A 20,805-nucleotide genomic window follows, 5' to 3' on the forward strand; every position below is an offset into this window, starting at 1 on the left:
GTCTTTATTACCTCTTCCGACAGCCCCTTAGCTCTTAGGACCTCTTCCTCAGATACCAAGCTGTGTAACTGAATACTTCCGGATTTGGATGATATAAGGGACCTTGATGTAGAAGGTCTTTCCTGTCTGGTAGCCTGAGGTACCTCCTGCTTCTCTCCATAGGTGGCTGAACCACACTCTCTTGGGCCACCAGGGTGCTACTAAAATCATGTTCACGTTTTCCTCTTCCCACTTTACTAGTATTTTTGCTATCAACTGTATCGGTGGGAACACATATACTGTCCTGTATGGCCAGGGTTGAGACAGTGCATCTATGGCCACTGCTTGACTGTTCTTGTACAGTGACATGAATTTTTTCAACTTTTTGTTCCTTGGACTAGCGAACAGGTCTATCTCTGCCTCTGTCCATCTTTCCTGAATCTGTTCGAATATCTCCTGATTTAGGGCCCACTCTGACTGTTCTATCGTGTTCCTGCTGAGATAGTCTGCCTCCGTGTTTAGGCTGCCCTTTATGTGAACCGCTGAGATTGATAGTGCCCTTTTTTCTACCCACTCTAGCATCTGCATACTTATGTTCAACAGACCCTGAACTCTCGTTCCCCCTTGCTTGTTTATATACCGTATTTTTCGGACTATAAGACGCACTTTTTCTCCCCCAAAGGTGGGGGGGAAAAGTTGGTGCGTCCTATAGTCCGAATACTAAATTTTGTGACTGCCACTGTCCTTCCCCTTGACCCCTCTGGTGTCTGCTGTTATCCCCTCTGGTGTACACTGCCCCCCCCCCCTCTGGTATCGCTGTCCCCATCCCCGTGACCCCTTTGATGTCCTCTGTCCCTTTAAAATAGATAACGAGAGCGCTGCAGATTACTAGCGAGTACCGGTATATACACACCGAGGGAAGGGGCCACACATCTTCACATATCCCTCCTCCATGCCGGTGTCCTTTGCCCCCCTGATAGAGAACGCTGCAGGTTACCGGCAAGTTTTTTCAGAACACGGGAAGGAGCCACACAGCATCGGAACGCAATACCCAATCAGGCAGGGGGCGCTGTGCGAGACGGCCAATCACAGCTCTCTCTTCTCACTGCTTCCTCCCAATCACCAGCCCGACTGATAGAGCCCTTGTCCCGCCCTCGAGACTATCGGGAAGTCTGTGATTGGCCGGCTCGCGCAGCGCCCCCTGCCTGATTGGGCATTGCGTTCTGAAGCTGTGTGGCTCCTTCCCGTGTTCTGAAAAAACATGCCGGTAACCTTCAGCGTTTTCTGTCGGGGGGCAAAGGACACCGGAGTGGAGGAGGGATATGTGAAGATGTGTGGCCCCTTCCCTCGGTGTGTATATAAAATACCGGTACTTGCTAGTAATCTGCAGCGCTCTCGTTATCTATTTTAAAGGGACAGAGGACAGCAGAGGGGTCACGAGGATGGGGACATCGATACCAGAGGGGGGGGGGGACAGTATACACCAGAGGGGATGACAGACACCAGAGGGGTCACGGGGATGGGGGACAGCGATACCAGAGAGGGGGGTGGGGGACAGTGTACACCAGAGGGGATGATGGGCAGGGGACAGGGATACCAAAGGGGGGATAGTGTACCCCAGAGGGAATGATGAGCAGGGGACAGCAGACACCAGAGGGGGGCAGCAGACACCAGAGGGGGAACAGTGTACCCCAGAGGGGATGATGGGCAGGGACAGCAGACACCAGAGGGGGGGACAGCAGACACCACAGGGGATGATGGGCAGGGGACAGCAGACACCAGAGGGGGGGTTGGGGGGACAGTGTACACCAGAGTGGATGATGGGCAGGGGGACAGTGATACCCGAGGGGGCCAAAGACAGGTGGAAGGGACACAGAATGCTGGAAGCCACCTGCTGGCATTGGTAATGAAAAGCAGCATCTCTCCAGCAAGGCACCTTCCTGGTAGCACTGTCTTCCTCTCCATATTAGGATGCGATCATCCTAATGGCCAGCCAGCTGAGAGGCTGATTTCTTTGCGATCTGCTGCTATAGACAGGACTCAGCTGAAGAGCTGCTAAAGGAGCTAATTAGTTAATGGCAATAGTTTGCAGTTTCTGTGATTTTATGAGAGAAGCCACTGGAGGACAGAGTATGCAGGGACAGAGGAGGATATGGGGGATACAGGAGGAAATAAGGACACAAGATGTACAAGGAGGGCACAAGGGGGACAATAATTGGGGCAGAACATATACAGGATGCTCCTGGACCATGGACGCACCAGGTTTAGTATATTTTTTTTTTCCATGATTTCTATGCTCTAAACTTGGGTGCGTCTTATAGTCCGGAGCGTCTTATAGTCCGAAAAATACGGTAAGCTACTGTGGTGATGTCTGACAACACTAGCACTTCTCTTCCCTGAATCTGCTGGTGAAACCTCTGCAATGCCAACTGAACTGCTCTCATCTCCCTTGAATCTGAAGATTCTAGTTCCTGCTCTTTGCTCCATGTCCCCTGAACCTGCCACGAGCCGCATACTGCTCCCCATCCTTTGCTGCTCGCATCCGTTATTTTTACCACCTTTTGCTGTGACCATAATCTGCCCTGCTGTAGGTTGCTGCTCTGCATCCACCAATTTAATGACTCTTATCTCGTCCGTGACTGCTACTTTTAAGTCGAGAGACTTCTGTGTCCTGTCCCATCTTTCTAGGAGAAAATTTTGTAATTTCCTGCTGTGTAGTTGGGCCCATGTTACCGCCGGCATTGCCGATGTCATGAACCCTACTAGCCTCATTATCTGTCTGATTGCAACTGTCTGTTGTTCCTTTATTTGTGATGATGTCTCTATTAGTTTCTCTATTTTGTCTTGAGGGAGAAAAATCTTTCTTTGGGTTGAATCTATTTGATACCCCAGGAATCTTATCTGCTGGCTTGGCTCTAGATTCGATTTCTGAAGATTTATCAGCCATCCTAGTCTGGAAAAGGTCTGAACTACTATTTGTTTGTGACTTTCCAGCACCTCCCTTGACTGGGCATGTACTAACAGATCGTCCAGGTAGGGGATTAGTGCAATTCCTTGCAGCCTTAGTGGACCCACTATCTCTGACACAATTTTCGTGAATATTCGGGGTGCAGAGGCTATTCCAAAAGGGAGGGCTACAAACTGAAAATGCTCTATCTGTGCGCCCACCCTTATTGCGAATCTCAAATATTTTTGATGCTTCTCCCAGATTGGTACATGTAGGTAGGCATCTTGTAAATCTAGATTTATAAAATAGTCCCCCTTGTTTAGGATTTGTCGAACCGAGTAGATGTTCGCCATCCGGAACCTTTTGTATTTCAAAAATGGATTTAGTTTTTTCAGATTTAAAATAAAACGGAATTTGCCGGTCGGCTTTTTTATCAAAAAAATATGAGAATAGAAACCCCTGCCTCTTTCCTGCAGCGGGACTTCTCTGATTACCTTCATTGCTAGTAGAGATGAGATCATGGCTCTCATCCCTATTGCTTTTTCTAGATCCTTTGGGAGGGGATTGAGAAAAAAATCTGTCCGGAGGCGGAATTGAAAATTCTAGGCGGTAGCCCTCCTTTATAATGTTTAGAACAATAATATCTGGGTGAATGCTTTCCCATTCCTTCACAAAATATTTCAATCTCCCTCCCACCTCTGAGTCATTTGGTTGTTTTTGTGTGGTCTGATCTCCCAAGGACAAAGCCACCTCCTCCTCTGCCCTTGGGAAACCATTTTCTCTGAAAGGATGTAGATCTACGCTGTTCTCCTTTCTCTTTTCTCGGGTGAAATGCTCTTGTACCAAACGTACTCCTCTTTTTATTGGGAAACTGTTTTCCTTTTTCCGCTGACCTTTTTAATATGTTTTCCAGCTCAGGCCCAAACAGTAAATCTCCCTCGAATGGGAGTGAGCACAATTTATTCTTTGAGGTTAGGTCTCCTTCCCATGTTTTTAGCCAGACCGCCCTCCTAGCCGAGTTCAATAATGCAGTTGTACGGGCTGTAATCCTAATGGCTTCAGCTGTAGCATCCGCCAAGAAAGAAATTGCTTTGAGCACCACTGGAATTGATGCTGAATAAGATTCCAGTGGCTCCTTTGTTACCACCTTGTCTATTAAATTCTCTAGCCAAATCTTAAGCAGCCCATACACTCAGCCGATTTTCTGGCCGACCGATCGGTCGATCGATCGATCGATCGCAAATCGGTTGGCCAATCGACCGATCGACGGCCGATTTCGATCGATTTCGATGGATTTCCATCGAACTAGCAGGGTGGAAAATTTAGGTCGATCTGATGAGATTGCTTATCAGTTTGCATTGGCCTTAATGGAAATCTGATGGCAAAAAAATGCCATCAGATCGAATTTCAACAGATTTCAAACTGAAATCTATTGGAATTCTATCCTGGTAAAAAATGTTCTAAAAACGCATCAGATAGATCATCAGATGCATTTCTTATCTATCTTCTGCCAATCTGACGAGTGTATGGGCACCTTTAGGTTTCTAGATATGCATGTAGCCGACAGATTTGTCTTAAAACCAAACGCTGCTGACTCCCAGGCTTTGGACATTTAATCCATTTGTTTTGTTCTTCCTGTTTAAAGGGAAACTTGCGTTTAGCCGATTTTGGTATGAATAGTCTACGTTCTGGCTCTTTCCACTGTGTTAAAATTATGTCCTTTAAAGACTGGTGTACTGGGAATGCTCTAGTTTGTTGCTGCATAAGACCCCCATATACTCTGTCCTGCTTTGAAGCCTGTGCTGTTTCCTCTTTAATATCTTCCGTAGTGTAAACCGCTTTTAACAGTTCCTGTGTCTCCTCTGGTGCAAACAGGAATTTAGGTGTACGCAGTTTAACACTATCTGTCTCGGACTCATCTGCAGAGGGTTTATTAGACTCATCTAATGACTCTACTGCCTGCCCTTCGTCCTCTCCCTCTTCTTCTAAACTTCTGGGAGGTGGCGGAATTATATTAACCCCAGACGGCCCTGGAGGTTCCTGACCCTCATTTTGTGGAGAAGTCTGAGAAAGATTTTCTTTTAAGTTTCTCAATTCTCCTCTGATTTCCTGTCTCATAGCCTCCATGAATTCTTTCACCATTAAAGGGAACCTTAACTGCTGCGGAAAAATAAATTCACTTACCTGGGGGCTTTCCCAAGCCTCCTGCAGCCGTCCTGTGCCCGCGCCGGTCCTTCGGTGCCCTCCGGTCTCCCTCCGCCGCTAAGTTTCGATTTCGGACGACTGCCAGTCGTCCTGGGGCCTCTTCCGCATTCCTTGTCGTAAACTGCAGTAAAGCGCGTCCGCATGACGCCAAACGCGTCATCGCATGACGTCAAACGCGTCATGCGGACGCGCTTTACTGCAGTTTACGACCAGGAATGCGGAAGAGGCCCCAGGACGACTGGCAGTCGTCCGAAATCGAAACTTAGCGGCGGAGGGAGACCGGAGGGCACCGAAGGACCGGCGCGGGCACAGGACGGCTGCAGGAGGCTTGGGAAAGCCCCCAGGTAAGTGAATTTATTTTTCCGCAGCAGTTAAGGTTCCCTTTAAGATCGATTCTGAAGACATTATTTTATCTGTACATTTTCCACATAGGTTCTTTGGCCATGTAGAATCCAACTTTATCTTGCAGTTTGGACATCTTTTACTTCTAATTATTCTAAAAAGTCCGCGCTCACAATCAAAACTTATAAAACAAATGGAGTCTCACTGTCCTTATTCAGGTTATCCACAGACCATCCGGGTCAGGGTTCACACTGCAAGTGCCCTGGATCCTCCAAGAGTAATGTCAGCCAAGATTCACGTTATATGCAAAAATAGAAACAAAACAAACATAGTGTGGTACTGTATGCACTATGGGATTTTCCAACACCTCTCCAATGTGTAGACCTCCGTCACCTAGCACACCACACCAACTGTGCCTGGACACCCCCCAATGTGCCCGCACTCACCCTGTTGCCCTCCTAAATATCCGGAGGTGGGAATGATAGCTTTTGGGGGTAGAGATCGTCCACACTTTCCGGAGTTCAGCAATCCGCTTGTTCCAAACCCAACACTATGACTAAAAGACACTCTGATAGTGTAAAACCTTTAAAACTTTTAATCATTAAAAAGTAATGCACTCACAAGCAGTAGGAGTATCAAGCGCATGATACTCCTGATGAGTCATCTATTGACGAAATGCATTGGGCGGAGCTTCGGCACACGTGACCAGTAGACAAACGTATCCGGAAGTGCACGGAAATACGAGTGGAGGAGCGTGGATCTGATACAGCGCGGATTGAGGCAGCTGCCCGGGGACTGCACCTTGTATCCTATATGCGCTTGATACTCCTACTGCTTGTGAGTGCATTACTTTTTAATGATTAAAAGTTTTAAAGGTTTTACACTATCAGAGTGTCTTTTAGTCATAGTGTTGGGTTTGGAACAAGCGGATTGCTGAACTCCGGAAAGTGTGGACGATCTCTACCCCCAAAAGCTATCATTCCCACCTCCGGATATTTAGGAGGGCAACAGGGTGAGTGCGGGCACATTGGGGGGTGTCCAGGCACAGTTGGTGTGGTGTGCTAGGTGACGGAGGTCTACACATTGGAGAGGTGTTGGAAAATCCCATAGTGCATACAGTACCACACTATGTTTGTTTTGTTTCTATTTTTGCATATAACGTGAATCTTGGCTGACATTACTCTTGGAGGATCCAGGGCACTTGCAGTGTGAACCCTGACCCGGATGGTCTGTGGATAACCTGAATAAGGACAGTGAGACTCCATTTGTTTTATAAGTTTTGATTGTGAGCGCGGACTTTTTAGAATAATTCGAATTTATTGTAACCACAGCAATATTGAGACGCGAACCACGTTTGCAATTTTAATATTGTTTTATCCTAAGCGCATAAGATTTGTTTTATCTTTTACTTCTAGCCTTACTATCAGCCTTGTCCTTAAAATAAAACAAAAGACAATCTGCCATCAGCCTGAGTTTGTCTGCATTGTACACAAGAAAAAATTCCCACATAGCAGCTGTATAAATTACCACCGCCGAGCTGCCTGCGGGAGTGGTCGTGTTCTAGCAGCCTCCACACCCGTCACCTGCTCCATAGCTTTGCGGTGGGGGCCGCCGGAAGCCGCGCTCTTTAATGGCCGCGTGTCCGCTTCCTGCTGGAGTCTACGGCGTTTTCCTTTTATGGTAAGCCGAGCCCTCCGCATAGCTCCGCCTCCCAGCCGCATATAATGACGCATTTATGCGCCGCGCGCGCCTACGTCACATCACTCCAGCCTTCTAGTCCTCTGCCTGGCAGCCGCATGGACCTCAGCGTGGAGCCGATACCTGGAGGCGGACGCCGTGCTGCATCTCCCAAAACTTAAGTTTGTCCGTATGCACGCATGGCCATCCAGTAGATACATAGATATTCCGTTAGGTACAGGTTAGGAATCACTCTCCCAACGCCTGATCACAGGCCAGGAAAGGACAGTGTTCCCCCAACATCCACCTGCATAACAATATCCAGACTATCTGGAAGCTGACTGTGTCCCCTGGTAGGCCGGAAACACAAGAATACTGAAGGTAGAGGGGCGGGGTGGGGTATTTTAAACTTCTTGCTGATTGTGTTTCATCAGGAGGAGGAGCCTGGAGTCTCTCATTTCAAGGCCATACACTAGAATGGTTAGAGAAAGATAGATAGATAGATAGATCTTTATTGAAAGACCAAGTCTTTCTTCTTTTCTGGTTTTTATGTTTGTCTGTTTCGACGAAAAAAAAAAAACACCTCTTCCCCTGTTTAAATTGTCTCTTTTTAGGGAACAATTTCTTTCTATTAGCAGTTCTTTCAAGAACTAATTCTGGGTCGAAAAAAATATCACCCACTACTGGAATGGAACAGACTATTTTTATATGTCATACTTCCATGCAATGTTTTAATCCATACATTTCTTCTTGCTACATTAGAAATACCCGCTGCTTTTGCTGTTAACCTTATTGACTCTGAAGCTGCGTCAATTATATAAGCAATTGCCTTATGCATTGCTGTCTTGGAGTTTATTAATTGATCTTTAGATGTATCCTTATTAATATCTTCCAATTGCTGCAACCACAGTGCTATCACTCTTGCTACACAGGTTGTAGCAGCTGAAGGCCTGAAGTTAGCACAGATAGCAGGCCACAGTATTTTAAATACATATTCAATCTTTTTATCTGATTGGTCCTTTAAGTGTCCAAGATCCTCAAAGGCCAATTCATCATCCTTATTGACTTTAGAAAAAGTTGCATATAGTTTAGGATTTTTGTCCCACATTTTGCAATCTTTCTCAGAAAACGGAAACGGTCTTTTAATCCCCCTAGACATGAATAACTTTCTAATGGGGTTCTTCCATTTACTTGTAATAAGGTTGATTGATGAACTGGAAAACACAGCTCTTGTGGATTTTCCATACCTTCATATAATTCATCATGCATTGAAGCAGGTTCAGTAACTGTTTTACTTAAATTTAAATCTTCATATATGGCCGTTAATAAAATGTCAGTTTCCGCCACAGGGAATTTAAACTTTGACGGTTTATTTTATATTTCTTGCCCCTCATTAGAGTTTGCAGAATCACCATCATTATCACTAATTTCCTCTTCATCAGAAACATTAATTGGTTTATTAGTCTTCCTAGTAGCTTTTTTATGCTTAATGACTTCTGACACCTGAGGCAGAGTCGCCTTATCAGCTTGAGTATTAGCTGGTGTTTCAGGTTTAGAAGGTAGAGTAGTAGCTTTAAATATCTTTAAAGTATCTTTTAAATCTCATCTCAAAACTTGTATGTCTCTTTGAGATGCAGATTCCTGCCTCATTACTTTGTAAGTGCAATCTCTGCACAGCAGTTTTGTTAATGCAGGATTGACTTTTGAATTACACACAGGGCACTGTTTAATTAGTTTAGCAGGGTCAGGTACATTAGTGGAAGTGCCCTGCAAAAAACACAAAACAATATTTTGTTCCACATAAATTAGCTTTAAAGCCCAATGCACAAACAAATAGTTATATCTGCTTAAGTATGCTTATATCTGTTAATCAAGTAGTATAAACACTTTCAGCTTTCCTACACAAAAAATGCATGGAAAATGTAATTCATTTGCAGACTTTAAATGAAAACACAAAAAAGTCATTAAATCAAATCCTCACAACTTATCATATTACTCTTTAACACAGTAGAAAAGTGTGAGCACATTGCTAAACAAGATGATGCATAATCTGTTTCACAAAGCAATGCCTTTGTGCAGCACAACATACCACCAAACAAATTGCTGCATGCGGAAAAAAGCGCTCCCACAAGAGTCACCACCGCAGCCCGGGTCCCAGCAGAGCAATCTTACCCGTCCTGGCTCCTGCTCTATCTCCGACATCCTTCCACGATGTGCCAGACGCTGGGACTCCGGACAGCCACTCCTCTCCACCCGGCAAACCGGTAGTGGCGTCACGCGACCCGGGAGTTCTCCCCGAGGTCGCGGCCGAGAGACTTCGGCAAACCGCCTCCGCCATGCTTATCTGTCGGACGCCACTATCGTGCCGCTGCCTCCGCTTGGTGTGTCCTCAGAGCGGCCCCTCCTGAAGCGATGCCTATCCATCATCCAGGCCGACCAACAGGGCGCAATATCCCTCTGGAAGCAGCTACCTTAAGGCAACCCCACAGGTACTTCCAGGGACAGCAGATACTCTGTATCCAGAGAGCATGCTGCTCTGTGCCAACACATTCCCTAGCCACCCAGGCTCTCCGGGACAGCAAGCACATAGAGAGACCTGGTTCCTGGACCAGGAAATATCCAATACTGCCTGACCCTTGGTCCATGTTTAATTTATAGAGAGGCTGACGGATATTTCCTGTTCCTGGGAGGAGCCAAGTCTCAATGTGTACCTGTCCTGGAGTGTTACTGAAAAAAAAAAAAAATCTGTTTTTAACTCCACCCACTTTTTGTAACCTGGACACACAGTCACTACTCAATGACCAAGTTTGTGAGCGTTTGGGTTCGTGGCATCAAAATTGTGCTAATGGAAGCAGTTTATCCAGCAAAGAAATCTGGCTGTTTTTGGCTCCACACCTTTACTGAATTTGAACATTTTTGCATTTTACCATTGAAATTAAACAAATTTAATTGGCTGTTTTTGGCCTGATCCCTTCAGAATTTAAACCCTAGTCTCCCAGTGACTGACTGTAGCAGATTTTAGGCCTCTGCCATTAAGAGTGCATGAATGGCAGCAATGTAAATATTCCCCTTGAAAATCAAAAGGTGAATTTTGATTGGCTGCTGTAGGCTCCACCCACTTTTCTGAATATTAGTCCCAGTCACCCAGTGGCCAACTGTGTCACGTTTGAGAACCCTGCCAATAACAGAATGGCTGAAATCAATCTAACAAATCTGATTGGCTGTTTGTGGCTCCACCCCTTTAGTGAATTTGGACCCCAGTCACTCAATGACTGACTGTATCAGGTTTGAGGCCTCTACCACTAACAGTGTGAGAATGGTAGCAATGGGAATATTCCCCTTGAAAATCAATAGGTACATTTTGATTGGCTGTTGTAGGCTCCACCCACATTTCTGAATATTCATCCCAGTCACCCAGTGGCCAATTGTGTAAAGTTTGTGAACCATGCAATGTTAAAAATGTAGTTGTTGGCACCGCCCACTTTTTCTAACCTTGACATACAGTCACTCAGTTATCAAGTTTATCGGCTTTGGGGTCCTTGGTATCAATACTTTGTATATTCCCATTGAAAAATAAACAAATCTGGCTGTTTGTGGCTCCGCCCCCTTTCCGAATTTGGACCCCAGTCACCCAGCGACCAACTGTACCAGGTTTGAGGAATCTGCTTTTCACAGTATAAGAGAATGGTAGCAGATGAAATATTCCCTTTGAAAAGCAAAAGGTGAATTTTTATTGGCTGTTGTAGGCTCCACCCACCTTCCAAAATCTTAATCTCAGTCACCCAGTGACCAACTGTGCAAAGTTTGAGAACCCTGCCATTAACGGTGTAAAAATGGATGCAGTTTATATTTTCCCAATAAAAGTTTTTTGGCTCTGCCCACTTTTTGTAACCTTGACACACACACAGTCAATCAATGACCAAGTTTGAGCTTTCAGGTTCCTGGCATAAAATAATATGTGAATGGAAGCAGTTTATTCACCAAGGAAATCTGATTGGCCCCTTTAGTGAATTTGGACCCCAGTCACCCAATGACCGACTGTAGCAGGTTTAAAGCCTCTGCCATTAAAAGTGTAAGACTAGCAGCAGTTTAAATATTCCCCTTGAAAATCAATAGGTGAATTTTGATTGGCTGTTGCAGGCTCCACCCATTTTCTTGAATCGTAATCACCCAGTGACCAAGTGTACCAAGTTTAAGAACCCTGCGATTAACAGTCTAAGAATGGCTGCAGTTTACATTTTCCCGTTTAAATGAATGGCTGAAATTTGATTGGCAGTTTTATGCTCCGCCCACTTTTCCTGGATTTGTAACCTCGGTCACCAAGTGACCAACTGTGCCATGTGTGGGGACTGTGGCTTGATTACTGTGAGAATGGCAGCCTTTTACATTTTTTCCATTGACTTGAATGGGTAAAATCTGATTTGCTGTTTGTAGCTCCACCCAGGTGTGCAGGGGGGGCCACGAGACCCCCAGAACCTATCATCCCAGGTAGTAAGGGATCTGTGTACCAAGTTTCGTTCAAATCGGTCAAGCCGTTTTTGCGACACGCCACACACACACACACACACACACACACACACACACACACACACACTTTTGGACTTACCAGTGCAGTCTTAAGGACCTTCCATTTATCATTTTATTCTAGGTTTTTCATCCCCCCCTTATGTGTCCACACCCCATACCGTTGGTTGACACTACTACATACATCATTTCATCCCACCAATGTACACTAATTTTCTTCACCAACTCCCATCCACCACTACCAAATCCACCCACCATATTCAGCACCCTAGCAGGCCTTTCCCTGCCTGGCAACTTCCCCCCTCTCCCCGGTATATATTTTTTTATGACCCCCTCCTTTTTATGCCCCCTTACCAATGGCTTCAATAACACCCCCCAAACATGATGCTCATTAGTCTGAGGACACTGCATTTGTCTCTGTCTTTCAGTGTGTACTCCTGTTAATTATTGCCTGAGGAAGCGGGAATATACCCGTGAAACGCGTTGCGAATATACCCTGGAGTGTACCAATAAATCTACTTTGTTTTTTGAATACACAGCTTGTTGTGTCTGCTTACAGGAGGTAAGTCCACCAACTGCCTCCAAAACATTTTTTAACCATTTATTTTATCCTTTTGGCGCCTCTGTTATCCATTACACTAGACATAATATCCACCCCTGGTGGAGGGGGATACCCCTTGTTCTTCCTATCTACAGAGAGTGACTTCTTAACCCTGAGTGAGGACAGGACAATCTCCTCACCTGCCTATTACAGTGGTTGCCTGGAGGTAACCCTGTTTTGCGAGTATAACTTTGTACTCTTTTCTATTTTACCCATTTAATAGTACCTACTACACTATATTTGGCTCTTGGTTCTCCCTTTTTATATACACTGCAGATTTTAGGATTTGTATCAGCTGTAAATAAAGAAAAGTTTTTTTTAAAGGTTATTATTCTGCTGTGTATCTTTAAGATGAGAGGACGTTCTGAGTTCAGGCCTGCTTCAAAGCGGACTTGAATTCAGTTCTTCCTCTCTGCTCTAAGATCTGCAACATCTATAAAATTAAAAAAAACAAAAAAAAAACAAAAAAAAAAAAAAACACCATTGCTTTGTTACAGCTGATACAAATTCAGCAAGAAATCTGCAGTGTCTACTTCCTGCTCTCATGGAAGCAGACATAGAGTTAACATCCTCTGTTTACAAATTATCTGCTCTGCTGAGGCAGCCAGCTGACAGATCAAATTACAGTTGTGATTAGTCACAGATGGGGGGGGTTAAGATTAGACTGACTAAACCCTCTAAATACAAAACTGTATTTCTACATGTTCTCCTTCCACACTGTGCAAGAGTTCAGGACCACTTTTATGGAGACTTGTGCAGCTTAGATATGGACCATACAAATGCTGTAGCTTATCCCAAATACCCCCCCACCCCCCACCCCAGTGGGAAAAAAACAAAAAACAAAAACAGGGAGGCGTGGATGATCGCAAAAAATGGGAGTGGAAAGGTTTTAAAGCCAAAAGGGAATCTGTTTCGTGGGGTTTAATGCATTTCAAATGCCACAAAGTTCTATACAGGTAACTAGTAATAGAGTCCATCCTTATTCTTACTGCCAACATACCAGCAGTGCCTCAGTCATGCCACGGCCAATCACCAGCGTCTTCACCCCTTTCTTCACCACCTCATCCACATCTGCAGGCTGCACGCCTGGATGGTGCTGTTGGATATTGGAACTTACATTATTTACACATTACAGAACAAGAGCAATAACAGCTAAATGTTGTGTTGGTTTGAGTAATTTGGATGCATAAAAGTAAGCAAAGGTTTTGTGCAAGACAAACAACAAAACAAAAAAAGGCCACTTTAATCTAACGTGACTAATGTGATTGGGTGGACACCCTCGCGAATGGCTAGGGTTACAGTAGGCTGTAGTAAACTATAGTAAAGTCCTGTTGGATTTAGGAATCTAATCATAAGGTACCGATGGAGAAGTCCCAGGAATACCATAAGGGTACGTTTCCACTTGAGCGGCGCGATTTGCTCGCGGAAACCGCGTCAACGAATCCGCATGCGGTTGCGGATTCATTGACGTTTCCATGCAAATTTTCATGCGGAATCGCCCGCGGTTTTAACGACGCGATTTTAACCATGTCAATGCCGGCGAGCATTGACATGGGTTTTTAGACGAAATCGCACGCGGAAACGCCGGGAAAACCGCAAGACTAAAGAGCTTGCAGTTTTCCTATTTAGTTACATTACCGACGATTCGCGTGCGGGTGTGCGGCGTGCGAATTCTGACGGCTCTGCTGTGCAGATTTTTTCTGCATAGCGAGCCGCACAGAATTCCTGACAAGTGGAAACGGCGCCATCCACTTGTATTGGTTGAGCGAATCTGCATGCAGGATTTCAATTCGCTCGAGTGGAAACGTACCCTAAGAGCTGGATGGATTTAGATGCATACGATTTGAGCTGTCGGTAATTGGTCAGCCACAATATCTGGTGAACGTGAGAATTTGCTTAGTGTGCTGGAATAAGCCTGTACACGATTGGTAGGCCCTAACACTGGAGTGAACTGGGGTGGTTTTTATGAATAAGAAGATCCAACAGAACTTCAGTATATAGGTTTTTGTTATTTCTCTACCCTCTTGCGAGGTTACCGATATCTACAGCTATCCATATGAACATTTGAAGACAGAGGGAATACAGGAGATTGACTATGTGAAGTTGGACTATATATACACATTGTTTGATTATATACTGTAGAGCGCTCTATATTGTATATTAATTTGATTTTAGGAGATTGTCCCCTTCCTACATAGCGCTCCAGAAAACTGCCACCTGCAATATGTAGTAAACTATGCCAACACTATTTGGCCAATCACAACACTTTGTGCTCAATTCCCATCTGCTGAAATAGATTTCAATCAGACTATGCAAAGATCCATCAGCTCCAGAATCTCTGTAGCTCCACACAAGTCCCATTGCCACCAATAGAGATTCGGGTTCCAGTTCAGCAGGAACTTACATATTACGCAAACTTTTAATTCTACAGTATTTGGTATAGATTTTCTAGGGATGGAATTTGGCATAGCATAGGTGATGTAACTCACTGTGGTACTAAATCTGTGTATTCTAACAGGACGCCACTGGCCACAGGTCAGAGGTTGTGGCGACTTGAAGTTTTTGTCTGCTTGTAAGGTAGTCAACTGAGAACATCATGTAAATTACTTCTAGCTTAGGGAAGAGGGGCTTCACACTCCTGACCACCCAACCACTGTGGACCTAGCTTAAAGGGAACCTAAACTGAGAAGGATATGGATTTTTCCTTTTAAAATAATACCAGTTGCCTGACTCTCCAGCTGATCCTGTGTCTCTAATGCTTTCAGCCACAGCCCCTGAACAAGCATGCCGATCAGGTGCTCTGACTGAAGTCACACTGGATTAGCTGCATGCTTGTTTCAGGTGTGTGATTCAGACACTACCTGCAGCCAAAGAGATCAGCAGGACTGCCAGGCAACTTGTATTGTTTAAAAGGAAGCATCCATATCCCTCTCAGTTAAGGTTCCCTTTAAAGAGAATAAAAAAAAAAAAAAAAAAAATCCCCTCGGGAGGTGGAAGCCTCAGGGTCACAATGAGGCTTCCCCCATGCCTGTAGCTGCAGACAATCCAGTGCTGGCTCCACCGAAGCGTCCCACAATCCTGGCAGGACAAGCCTAAGAAGGCTTGATTTACTTACCTTCCCTGGCTCCAGTGGGGGCGCTGTTGCAGCTCTCAGCACGGAGATAGGCGGAAATAGCCGATCTCTGTCGGGTCCACTCTACTACACAGGTCCAGGAGACTTGTGCCTACGCAGTAGAGCAGACCGACAGCGATCGGCTATTTCCACCTATCTCCGAGCGGAGAGTCGATACTGCACCTGTGCTGGAGCCGGGAAGGTAAATATTTACATCCCCGCTGTTCTGAAGGGCACTGCAAGACAACCATGGGACACAGGAGGACGGGGGAAGCCTCGATAGGATGCGGAGGCTTCCCCCACCGGAGGCGAGTACCCCCCAGGGGAACTTATTTTAGTTACAGGTTTTCTTTAAGGCCACGTTCACAGTGGTGCGTTGTGATGCAGTGTAATGGCTGCTTTGTAACATGGCACCTATATGACATTCACAGTGTGGTGGGTTTGTTGCGGTACAACTGGATGCGGTATGGTAACGCAATGCCTGCAGTTTACATTAAGTTCCTAAAACCGCTGTTTAAGGAACTTAATAGTCACGTGAACGTGGACTAAAAGGAGTAATGCAAGTGGTTAAAACCTTTAGCAGCCAATGTATATAGAGCAGCCTTTCTCGACCTTTTTACCCTAGAGGAACCCCAGCAAATATTTTTTTGATCTCAAGGAACCCCTGCTTTATTTTGCAAGAGGCATGGACTTCAATAGTTGGTCATTTTTTTCCCTCTACTCCCCATTACAGTGCCCCTTATTATACTGTCCCCTTATTCTAGTGCTTTTTAATAATGTGCTCATTATTATTCTGACCCCCAATTCAGTGTTTCTTTTTCTCAGTATCCCCTATTAGTGTGCTCTATTATACTTCCCCCCCCACGATGGGGGAAAAATACCAGGGAATCCCTGCAGACTACTCAAGGAACCCTGGTTGAGAAAGCCTGATTTAGATGCTTGCAAGTGCTCCTGGCCAATTTATTTTAGCACATTGTTATTTCTACATTTCCACTTCCTTGTTAAAAATTAGTACTACAGTAATGTGTATTTATGGCCACTTGTCACTAGGGGGCAGTGTGAGACAATAAACAGAGGACTTCTGCTTTCAGTTTCTATATTTTCTGCTAGCAGGGAGACATAAAAGCATTCCAAGAATTTACAGCACAATCATTTCTGCCAGCTGAGGTCAAAAGCAATGCACTTATCTCAATCGAGAGAATGCTTTCAAAGCTGCTAATGGTTTAATAGCCTCTGAAATACTAGAAATGTTAATACTATATGTAATATATAAACAAAATGTATTCAAATAAAGTGCAAAAAAAAAAAACCCCAAACCCTGTAGATTTTATTATTAGGCATGAAAACAAAGATACTTTTTAAAAGGCAACTGCATTCTTTATAGTGGAGGGAAAAAAAAGCTCACCCTTGTGGCCAGGGTTTAATCCAGTGCACTCCCTTCCCCTGTCTGACCAATGTCAGTATGCACACAGCTTATGCTGGTGTGTGTATGGTGCACATGGATATATTTTATTAGCTCCCTTGTGGGATTAGTTTGATGCACTATCTGTCCCAGGAGAGGACATCAGGATATGTGCTCCTAATCTTTTAGATAGGTTTGATGCAATGAATGTTTCATGTCTGCACTATGCAGGTTACAGGGCTAGCGTTAGTACACCTGCCTGGTAGTGTTCTCCCCAGGCTGTTCTAGCCGGGTGCTCCACCCAGCTAGTTTTCGTTAACCCCCGGCTGTTATTAGCTCTAGGGATGCTCAATGAGATGCAAATACTTCTGAAATTATGCAAATATATGCAGCTTTAAAAAAAAAAAAAAAAAAACAACAACCCATTTAAACCTGGCTTTAAATTTACTGGTCCATTTTCAAACTGCATAAATTTGCATCAACTCGGAACAATTTGCATAGCTGTGATCATCCCTAATCAGCTCACCTTTTCCTATGCAGTAAGCAGAGTTGAGCACAGAAGCACCAGCCCTGCATTTTCTCATCTCGTCCCACCCAGCTACTTTTTCATGCCACCTGGCTGGAAAAACATTTCTGGGGAGAACACTGCCTGGGTACCTCTTCATGGTGTAGGTGACTACACAAGAGAATGCATGCTTTTGTACCACGGCCCAGGCTTTTAAATTTGCTGTAGGAATAGCAGCGGTTCCTGGTGACCCATTTCTGTGACAGCATCTGTAATGTGAGTGTGCAAAGGGTTAACTGTCTTTATAGTAAAAGGGTTTGGACTTCCATTCAGCCTCCTCAGCCGAAAGGCTCCAGACAATGGTCACGCAGAGGCATCTGGCCCATCCCTCATAACCAAGTGGTCCTGCCAGGGTTGAAGGGGTGCACTGAGGCAAATACCTGGTTCTCAGCTAGGCCTGTGCTAGCTGCAGTACCACATGATGTGTGATTGTGGTGTTCTGCAGTCATGTTCTGGATAGCTCCAAGTGCTGCGAAAACGTCAACAGTTCTGGTGTAGAGAAATGTACCTGAAGCTTGTGATCATGTTCTGGGTTTACATGGAGATTGTCTCGTCAGACAGGGATAAGCAGGTTTCAATCGGCAGGCCTAGTAATTGATTAATCAGATCGTTGCTTCATGTCTGGACAGCAGTTCAGCATGACAACAAGAGCGTGATTGAATTCTGCTGGCGGTAATAGACCAGTGTAGAAGAGCGGTGCAGCCAGTCTCTGCAGTGTGGAGAAAATATGAGCACATTACACAAGGAGACATGATCATAAATAGGCCACATCTCCAGCTCTGCAGTGGAGGCTCTGAGCCGGTCTACTCCCTCCCTTTATCCCAAAGAGAGAGACACGCAGCCTGAGGCTGAAGTGGAAGCAATCGCCCTCCTGACCACAGCTGACCGAGGGCTATTGCACCCAAGAGCGCTTGGCTAATGCATTTATATGGGAGCATACCAGAGAAATGTGATTCCCCCCCCCCCCCCCCAACAATGGTTCTGCAGCATTTCTGAGACAATTCAACCTCAATGTTAAATAAATATAGGAAAAGTGGAACATCACTCTAAAAACCATTTGAACGGAGCAATTTTTTTCTCTCTTTTTTTCCCCACTAAAGCTGTACACTTCCAGCTCTACTGCACACAAAAAATTCACTTAATTCCGAGGTCAACATAGTGAAAAGTAAAATACCTTATTAGATTCTGGATCTACGGAGGACGCCATCCACACCTCCCCATTCATTTCACCTTACCTCCTGCTGTAATACTGGCCCAGGTCGGGTCCCGACCCCTCCGAATGGTTCGAGTTATCATTCCCCCCTCAATATGGCCACGACATATTGCCGCGGCTGCACAGTCCGCATAGACGTGCTTGCGGCTGCGCAACTCTAAGGCCTCCTCCTGCCGCGCCATCACTCCCGACTGTCTCCTGTGCATACATCTGGCGCATCGGGAGGAGGCCCTAGAGCTGCGCAGCCGCAATCACATCTACGCAGACTGTGCAGCAGCGGCATCTTGGGGGGGGGGGGGGGGGGGAATGATAACCAGACCTGGGCCAGTATTACAGTGGGAGGCAAGGCGGAATGAATGGGAGGGCGTGGCAACCATGAGCATTAGGAAGTCTTTCCCATTGACTTATTGTTTTACATACGGGCTTGAGCCAGGATTTAAACTCCTGTGAAAGGCACACACCTACATCAAACAAAAGACCCTAGCCAGCCAGCTGCTACAACAACATCCTATTATGCTGGGAATACACGTTAAGTTTTTACTTTAGATAGATGGGTTCGATAGATAAATTCCAACCTGTTGGATCTGGTCGATTCTACTTTCGTTTCGATTCTCCTCATTCAAGTGAATGTAATTGATAAGAAAAGATAAGGAATCGAGAGGGGAATCGAGCAGTGAATCGAGAGTAGAATCGATCGAAAGCGAAAATGACGGCAAAAACGAACGCAAAAACGCATCGTGTATTCCCAGCATAACAGGATCCCTATAAGACAAGATTTCAGCACGATTTAGTACTGAGGCCCAGTGCACACCAAAACAGCTAGCAGATCCTCAAAACGCTAGAGGTTTTGGAGCGGATTTCAGAGCGATTCTAGGCATGTTTAGAGAGGTTTTCTAAACATGCCTAGCGTTTTAGGAGCTTTTTTGTGTGGTAGATTACAAATAGTTACAGTAAAAGCTGTTATTGTACAGCTTCGGTTTTAAAAACGCCTGGAAAACCGCTCTGATCTAGCATTTTCCAGAGCGGTTTTCCACTTTCCTATGGAGGCAGAAACGCATCTGCAAACTGTAGTAAATTCAGCTGTTTTCAGCATTTCCACATGCGGAAATGCTTTATGAATGATAAAGGCCTTGTATCAAAGTCTATGTCCTGTCTCTATTGCAGTTCACACTCACCGTGTGCTTTATGCAGCTGACCACTGTAAACCTGGCGTTCATGTTTGTATTAAGGTCTAACTCTAAGCTATTGAAAGTTAATGCATAGTGTAGGTCAGACTTTGGCTAAACTTAATAGTCTTACATTAGTTCCAGTCTCTCTCCAATCCCAGGTCCGGCTTCCTCCAGGCCACACTTTGCAGTCTTTATAGTCCTGACTGCCAACTCTCATGCTACCCCAGGAGATCTTGGAGATTTCTGGAGAAGACATTCTGCAGATCCACTTCAGGAGAGAAGAAGCAGAACAGTATTAAAATCAGGCTGTCCAAGCAGTGAGGCCCCTTTTACACACTTGGGCACTTTTTTGCTTTGGGTTACCGTTGCTGCATGCAGGGGAATGCAAAGAAAGTGCACGGGGCAGGTATGGGCCGATTCACAGCAGAATCAATGGTAGTCAACGGGGAAAAATAAATAAATAAATGTAACCACTTCAGGGCCTTTTTCCACTGCACAGCTGAACCACAAAAATCACTAGGGATTTTTAAATCGCTAGGTTTGCCACTTTATCATAGAAATCATGAGAAGTATTTTCCACTGTAGTGATTCGATTTGCAAATAGCAGTCGCTTTCTGGAGGGATTTTAAGAGGGATATTGCAATGCAAATGAGAAATTGCAATCGCATAATAAAATCAATGGCAAGGGAGGGAAAAAAAAAAAAAAAAAAAAAAAAAAAAAAAACACTTTCTCCATTTACATCCAGTATAGCTTTACAACAAACAGTGCCAACTATGTTAAGCCCACAAATTTTATTTGTTCATCCATCCAGGTTATTCCAACATTTAGATCATGTTCCTAGTACAATGTATGGTGACATTATTGTATTTGGAAATAAAGGTGTCTGTTCTTTTTTTTGCTTTTTCATTGTACACCATCGATGGTTCCAAGACCTTATTTGCAAAAAATAATATACCCTCATGGCATACATATTTATAAAGCCAAGTTCCGAAGGTAGCAATATATGTTTTTTATATTTTATAACGGTTTTCATTTTACAAGTCTTATTTTGTTACAGCATATGCAAAA

At 44.8% G+C, this 20,805-nt stretch overlaps 1 protein-coding gene across 3 annotated transcripts in view; it reads right to left on the reverse strand.

Moving 5' to 3' along the window:
• The window catches only part of AAMDC (adipogenesis associated Mth938 domain containing), a 57,945-nt gene that overhangs the window by 9,958 nt on the left and 27,182 nt on the right, over positions 1-20,805 (reverse strand). For all 3 annotated transcript variants that reach the window (XM_068266768.1, XM_068266767.1, XM_068266766.1), the window contains exons 2-3: positions 19,867-20,004; positions 13,276-13,371 (exon numbers count right to left, since the gene is read on the reverse strand). In XM_068266768.1, coding sequence (XP_068122869.1) covers positions 13,276-13,371; positions 19,867-19,992 — 222 coding nt within the window. In that variant the 5' untranslated portion in view covers positions 19,993-20,004. The remainder of the gene's footprint in view (positions 1-13,275; positions 13,372-19,866; positions 20,005-20,805) is intronic.

The sequence above is a fragment of the Hyperolius riggenbachi genome, chromosome 2 (genome assembly GCF_040937935.1).
Source record: "Hyperolius riggenbachi isolate aHypRig1 chromosome 2, aHypRig1.pri, whole genome shotgun sequence".
Lineage (NCBI taxonomy): Eukaryota > Metazoa > Chordata > Amphibia > Anura > Hyperoliidae > Hyperolius > Hyperolius riggenbachi.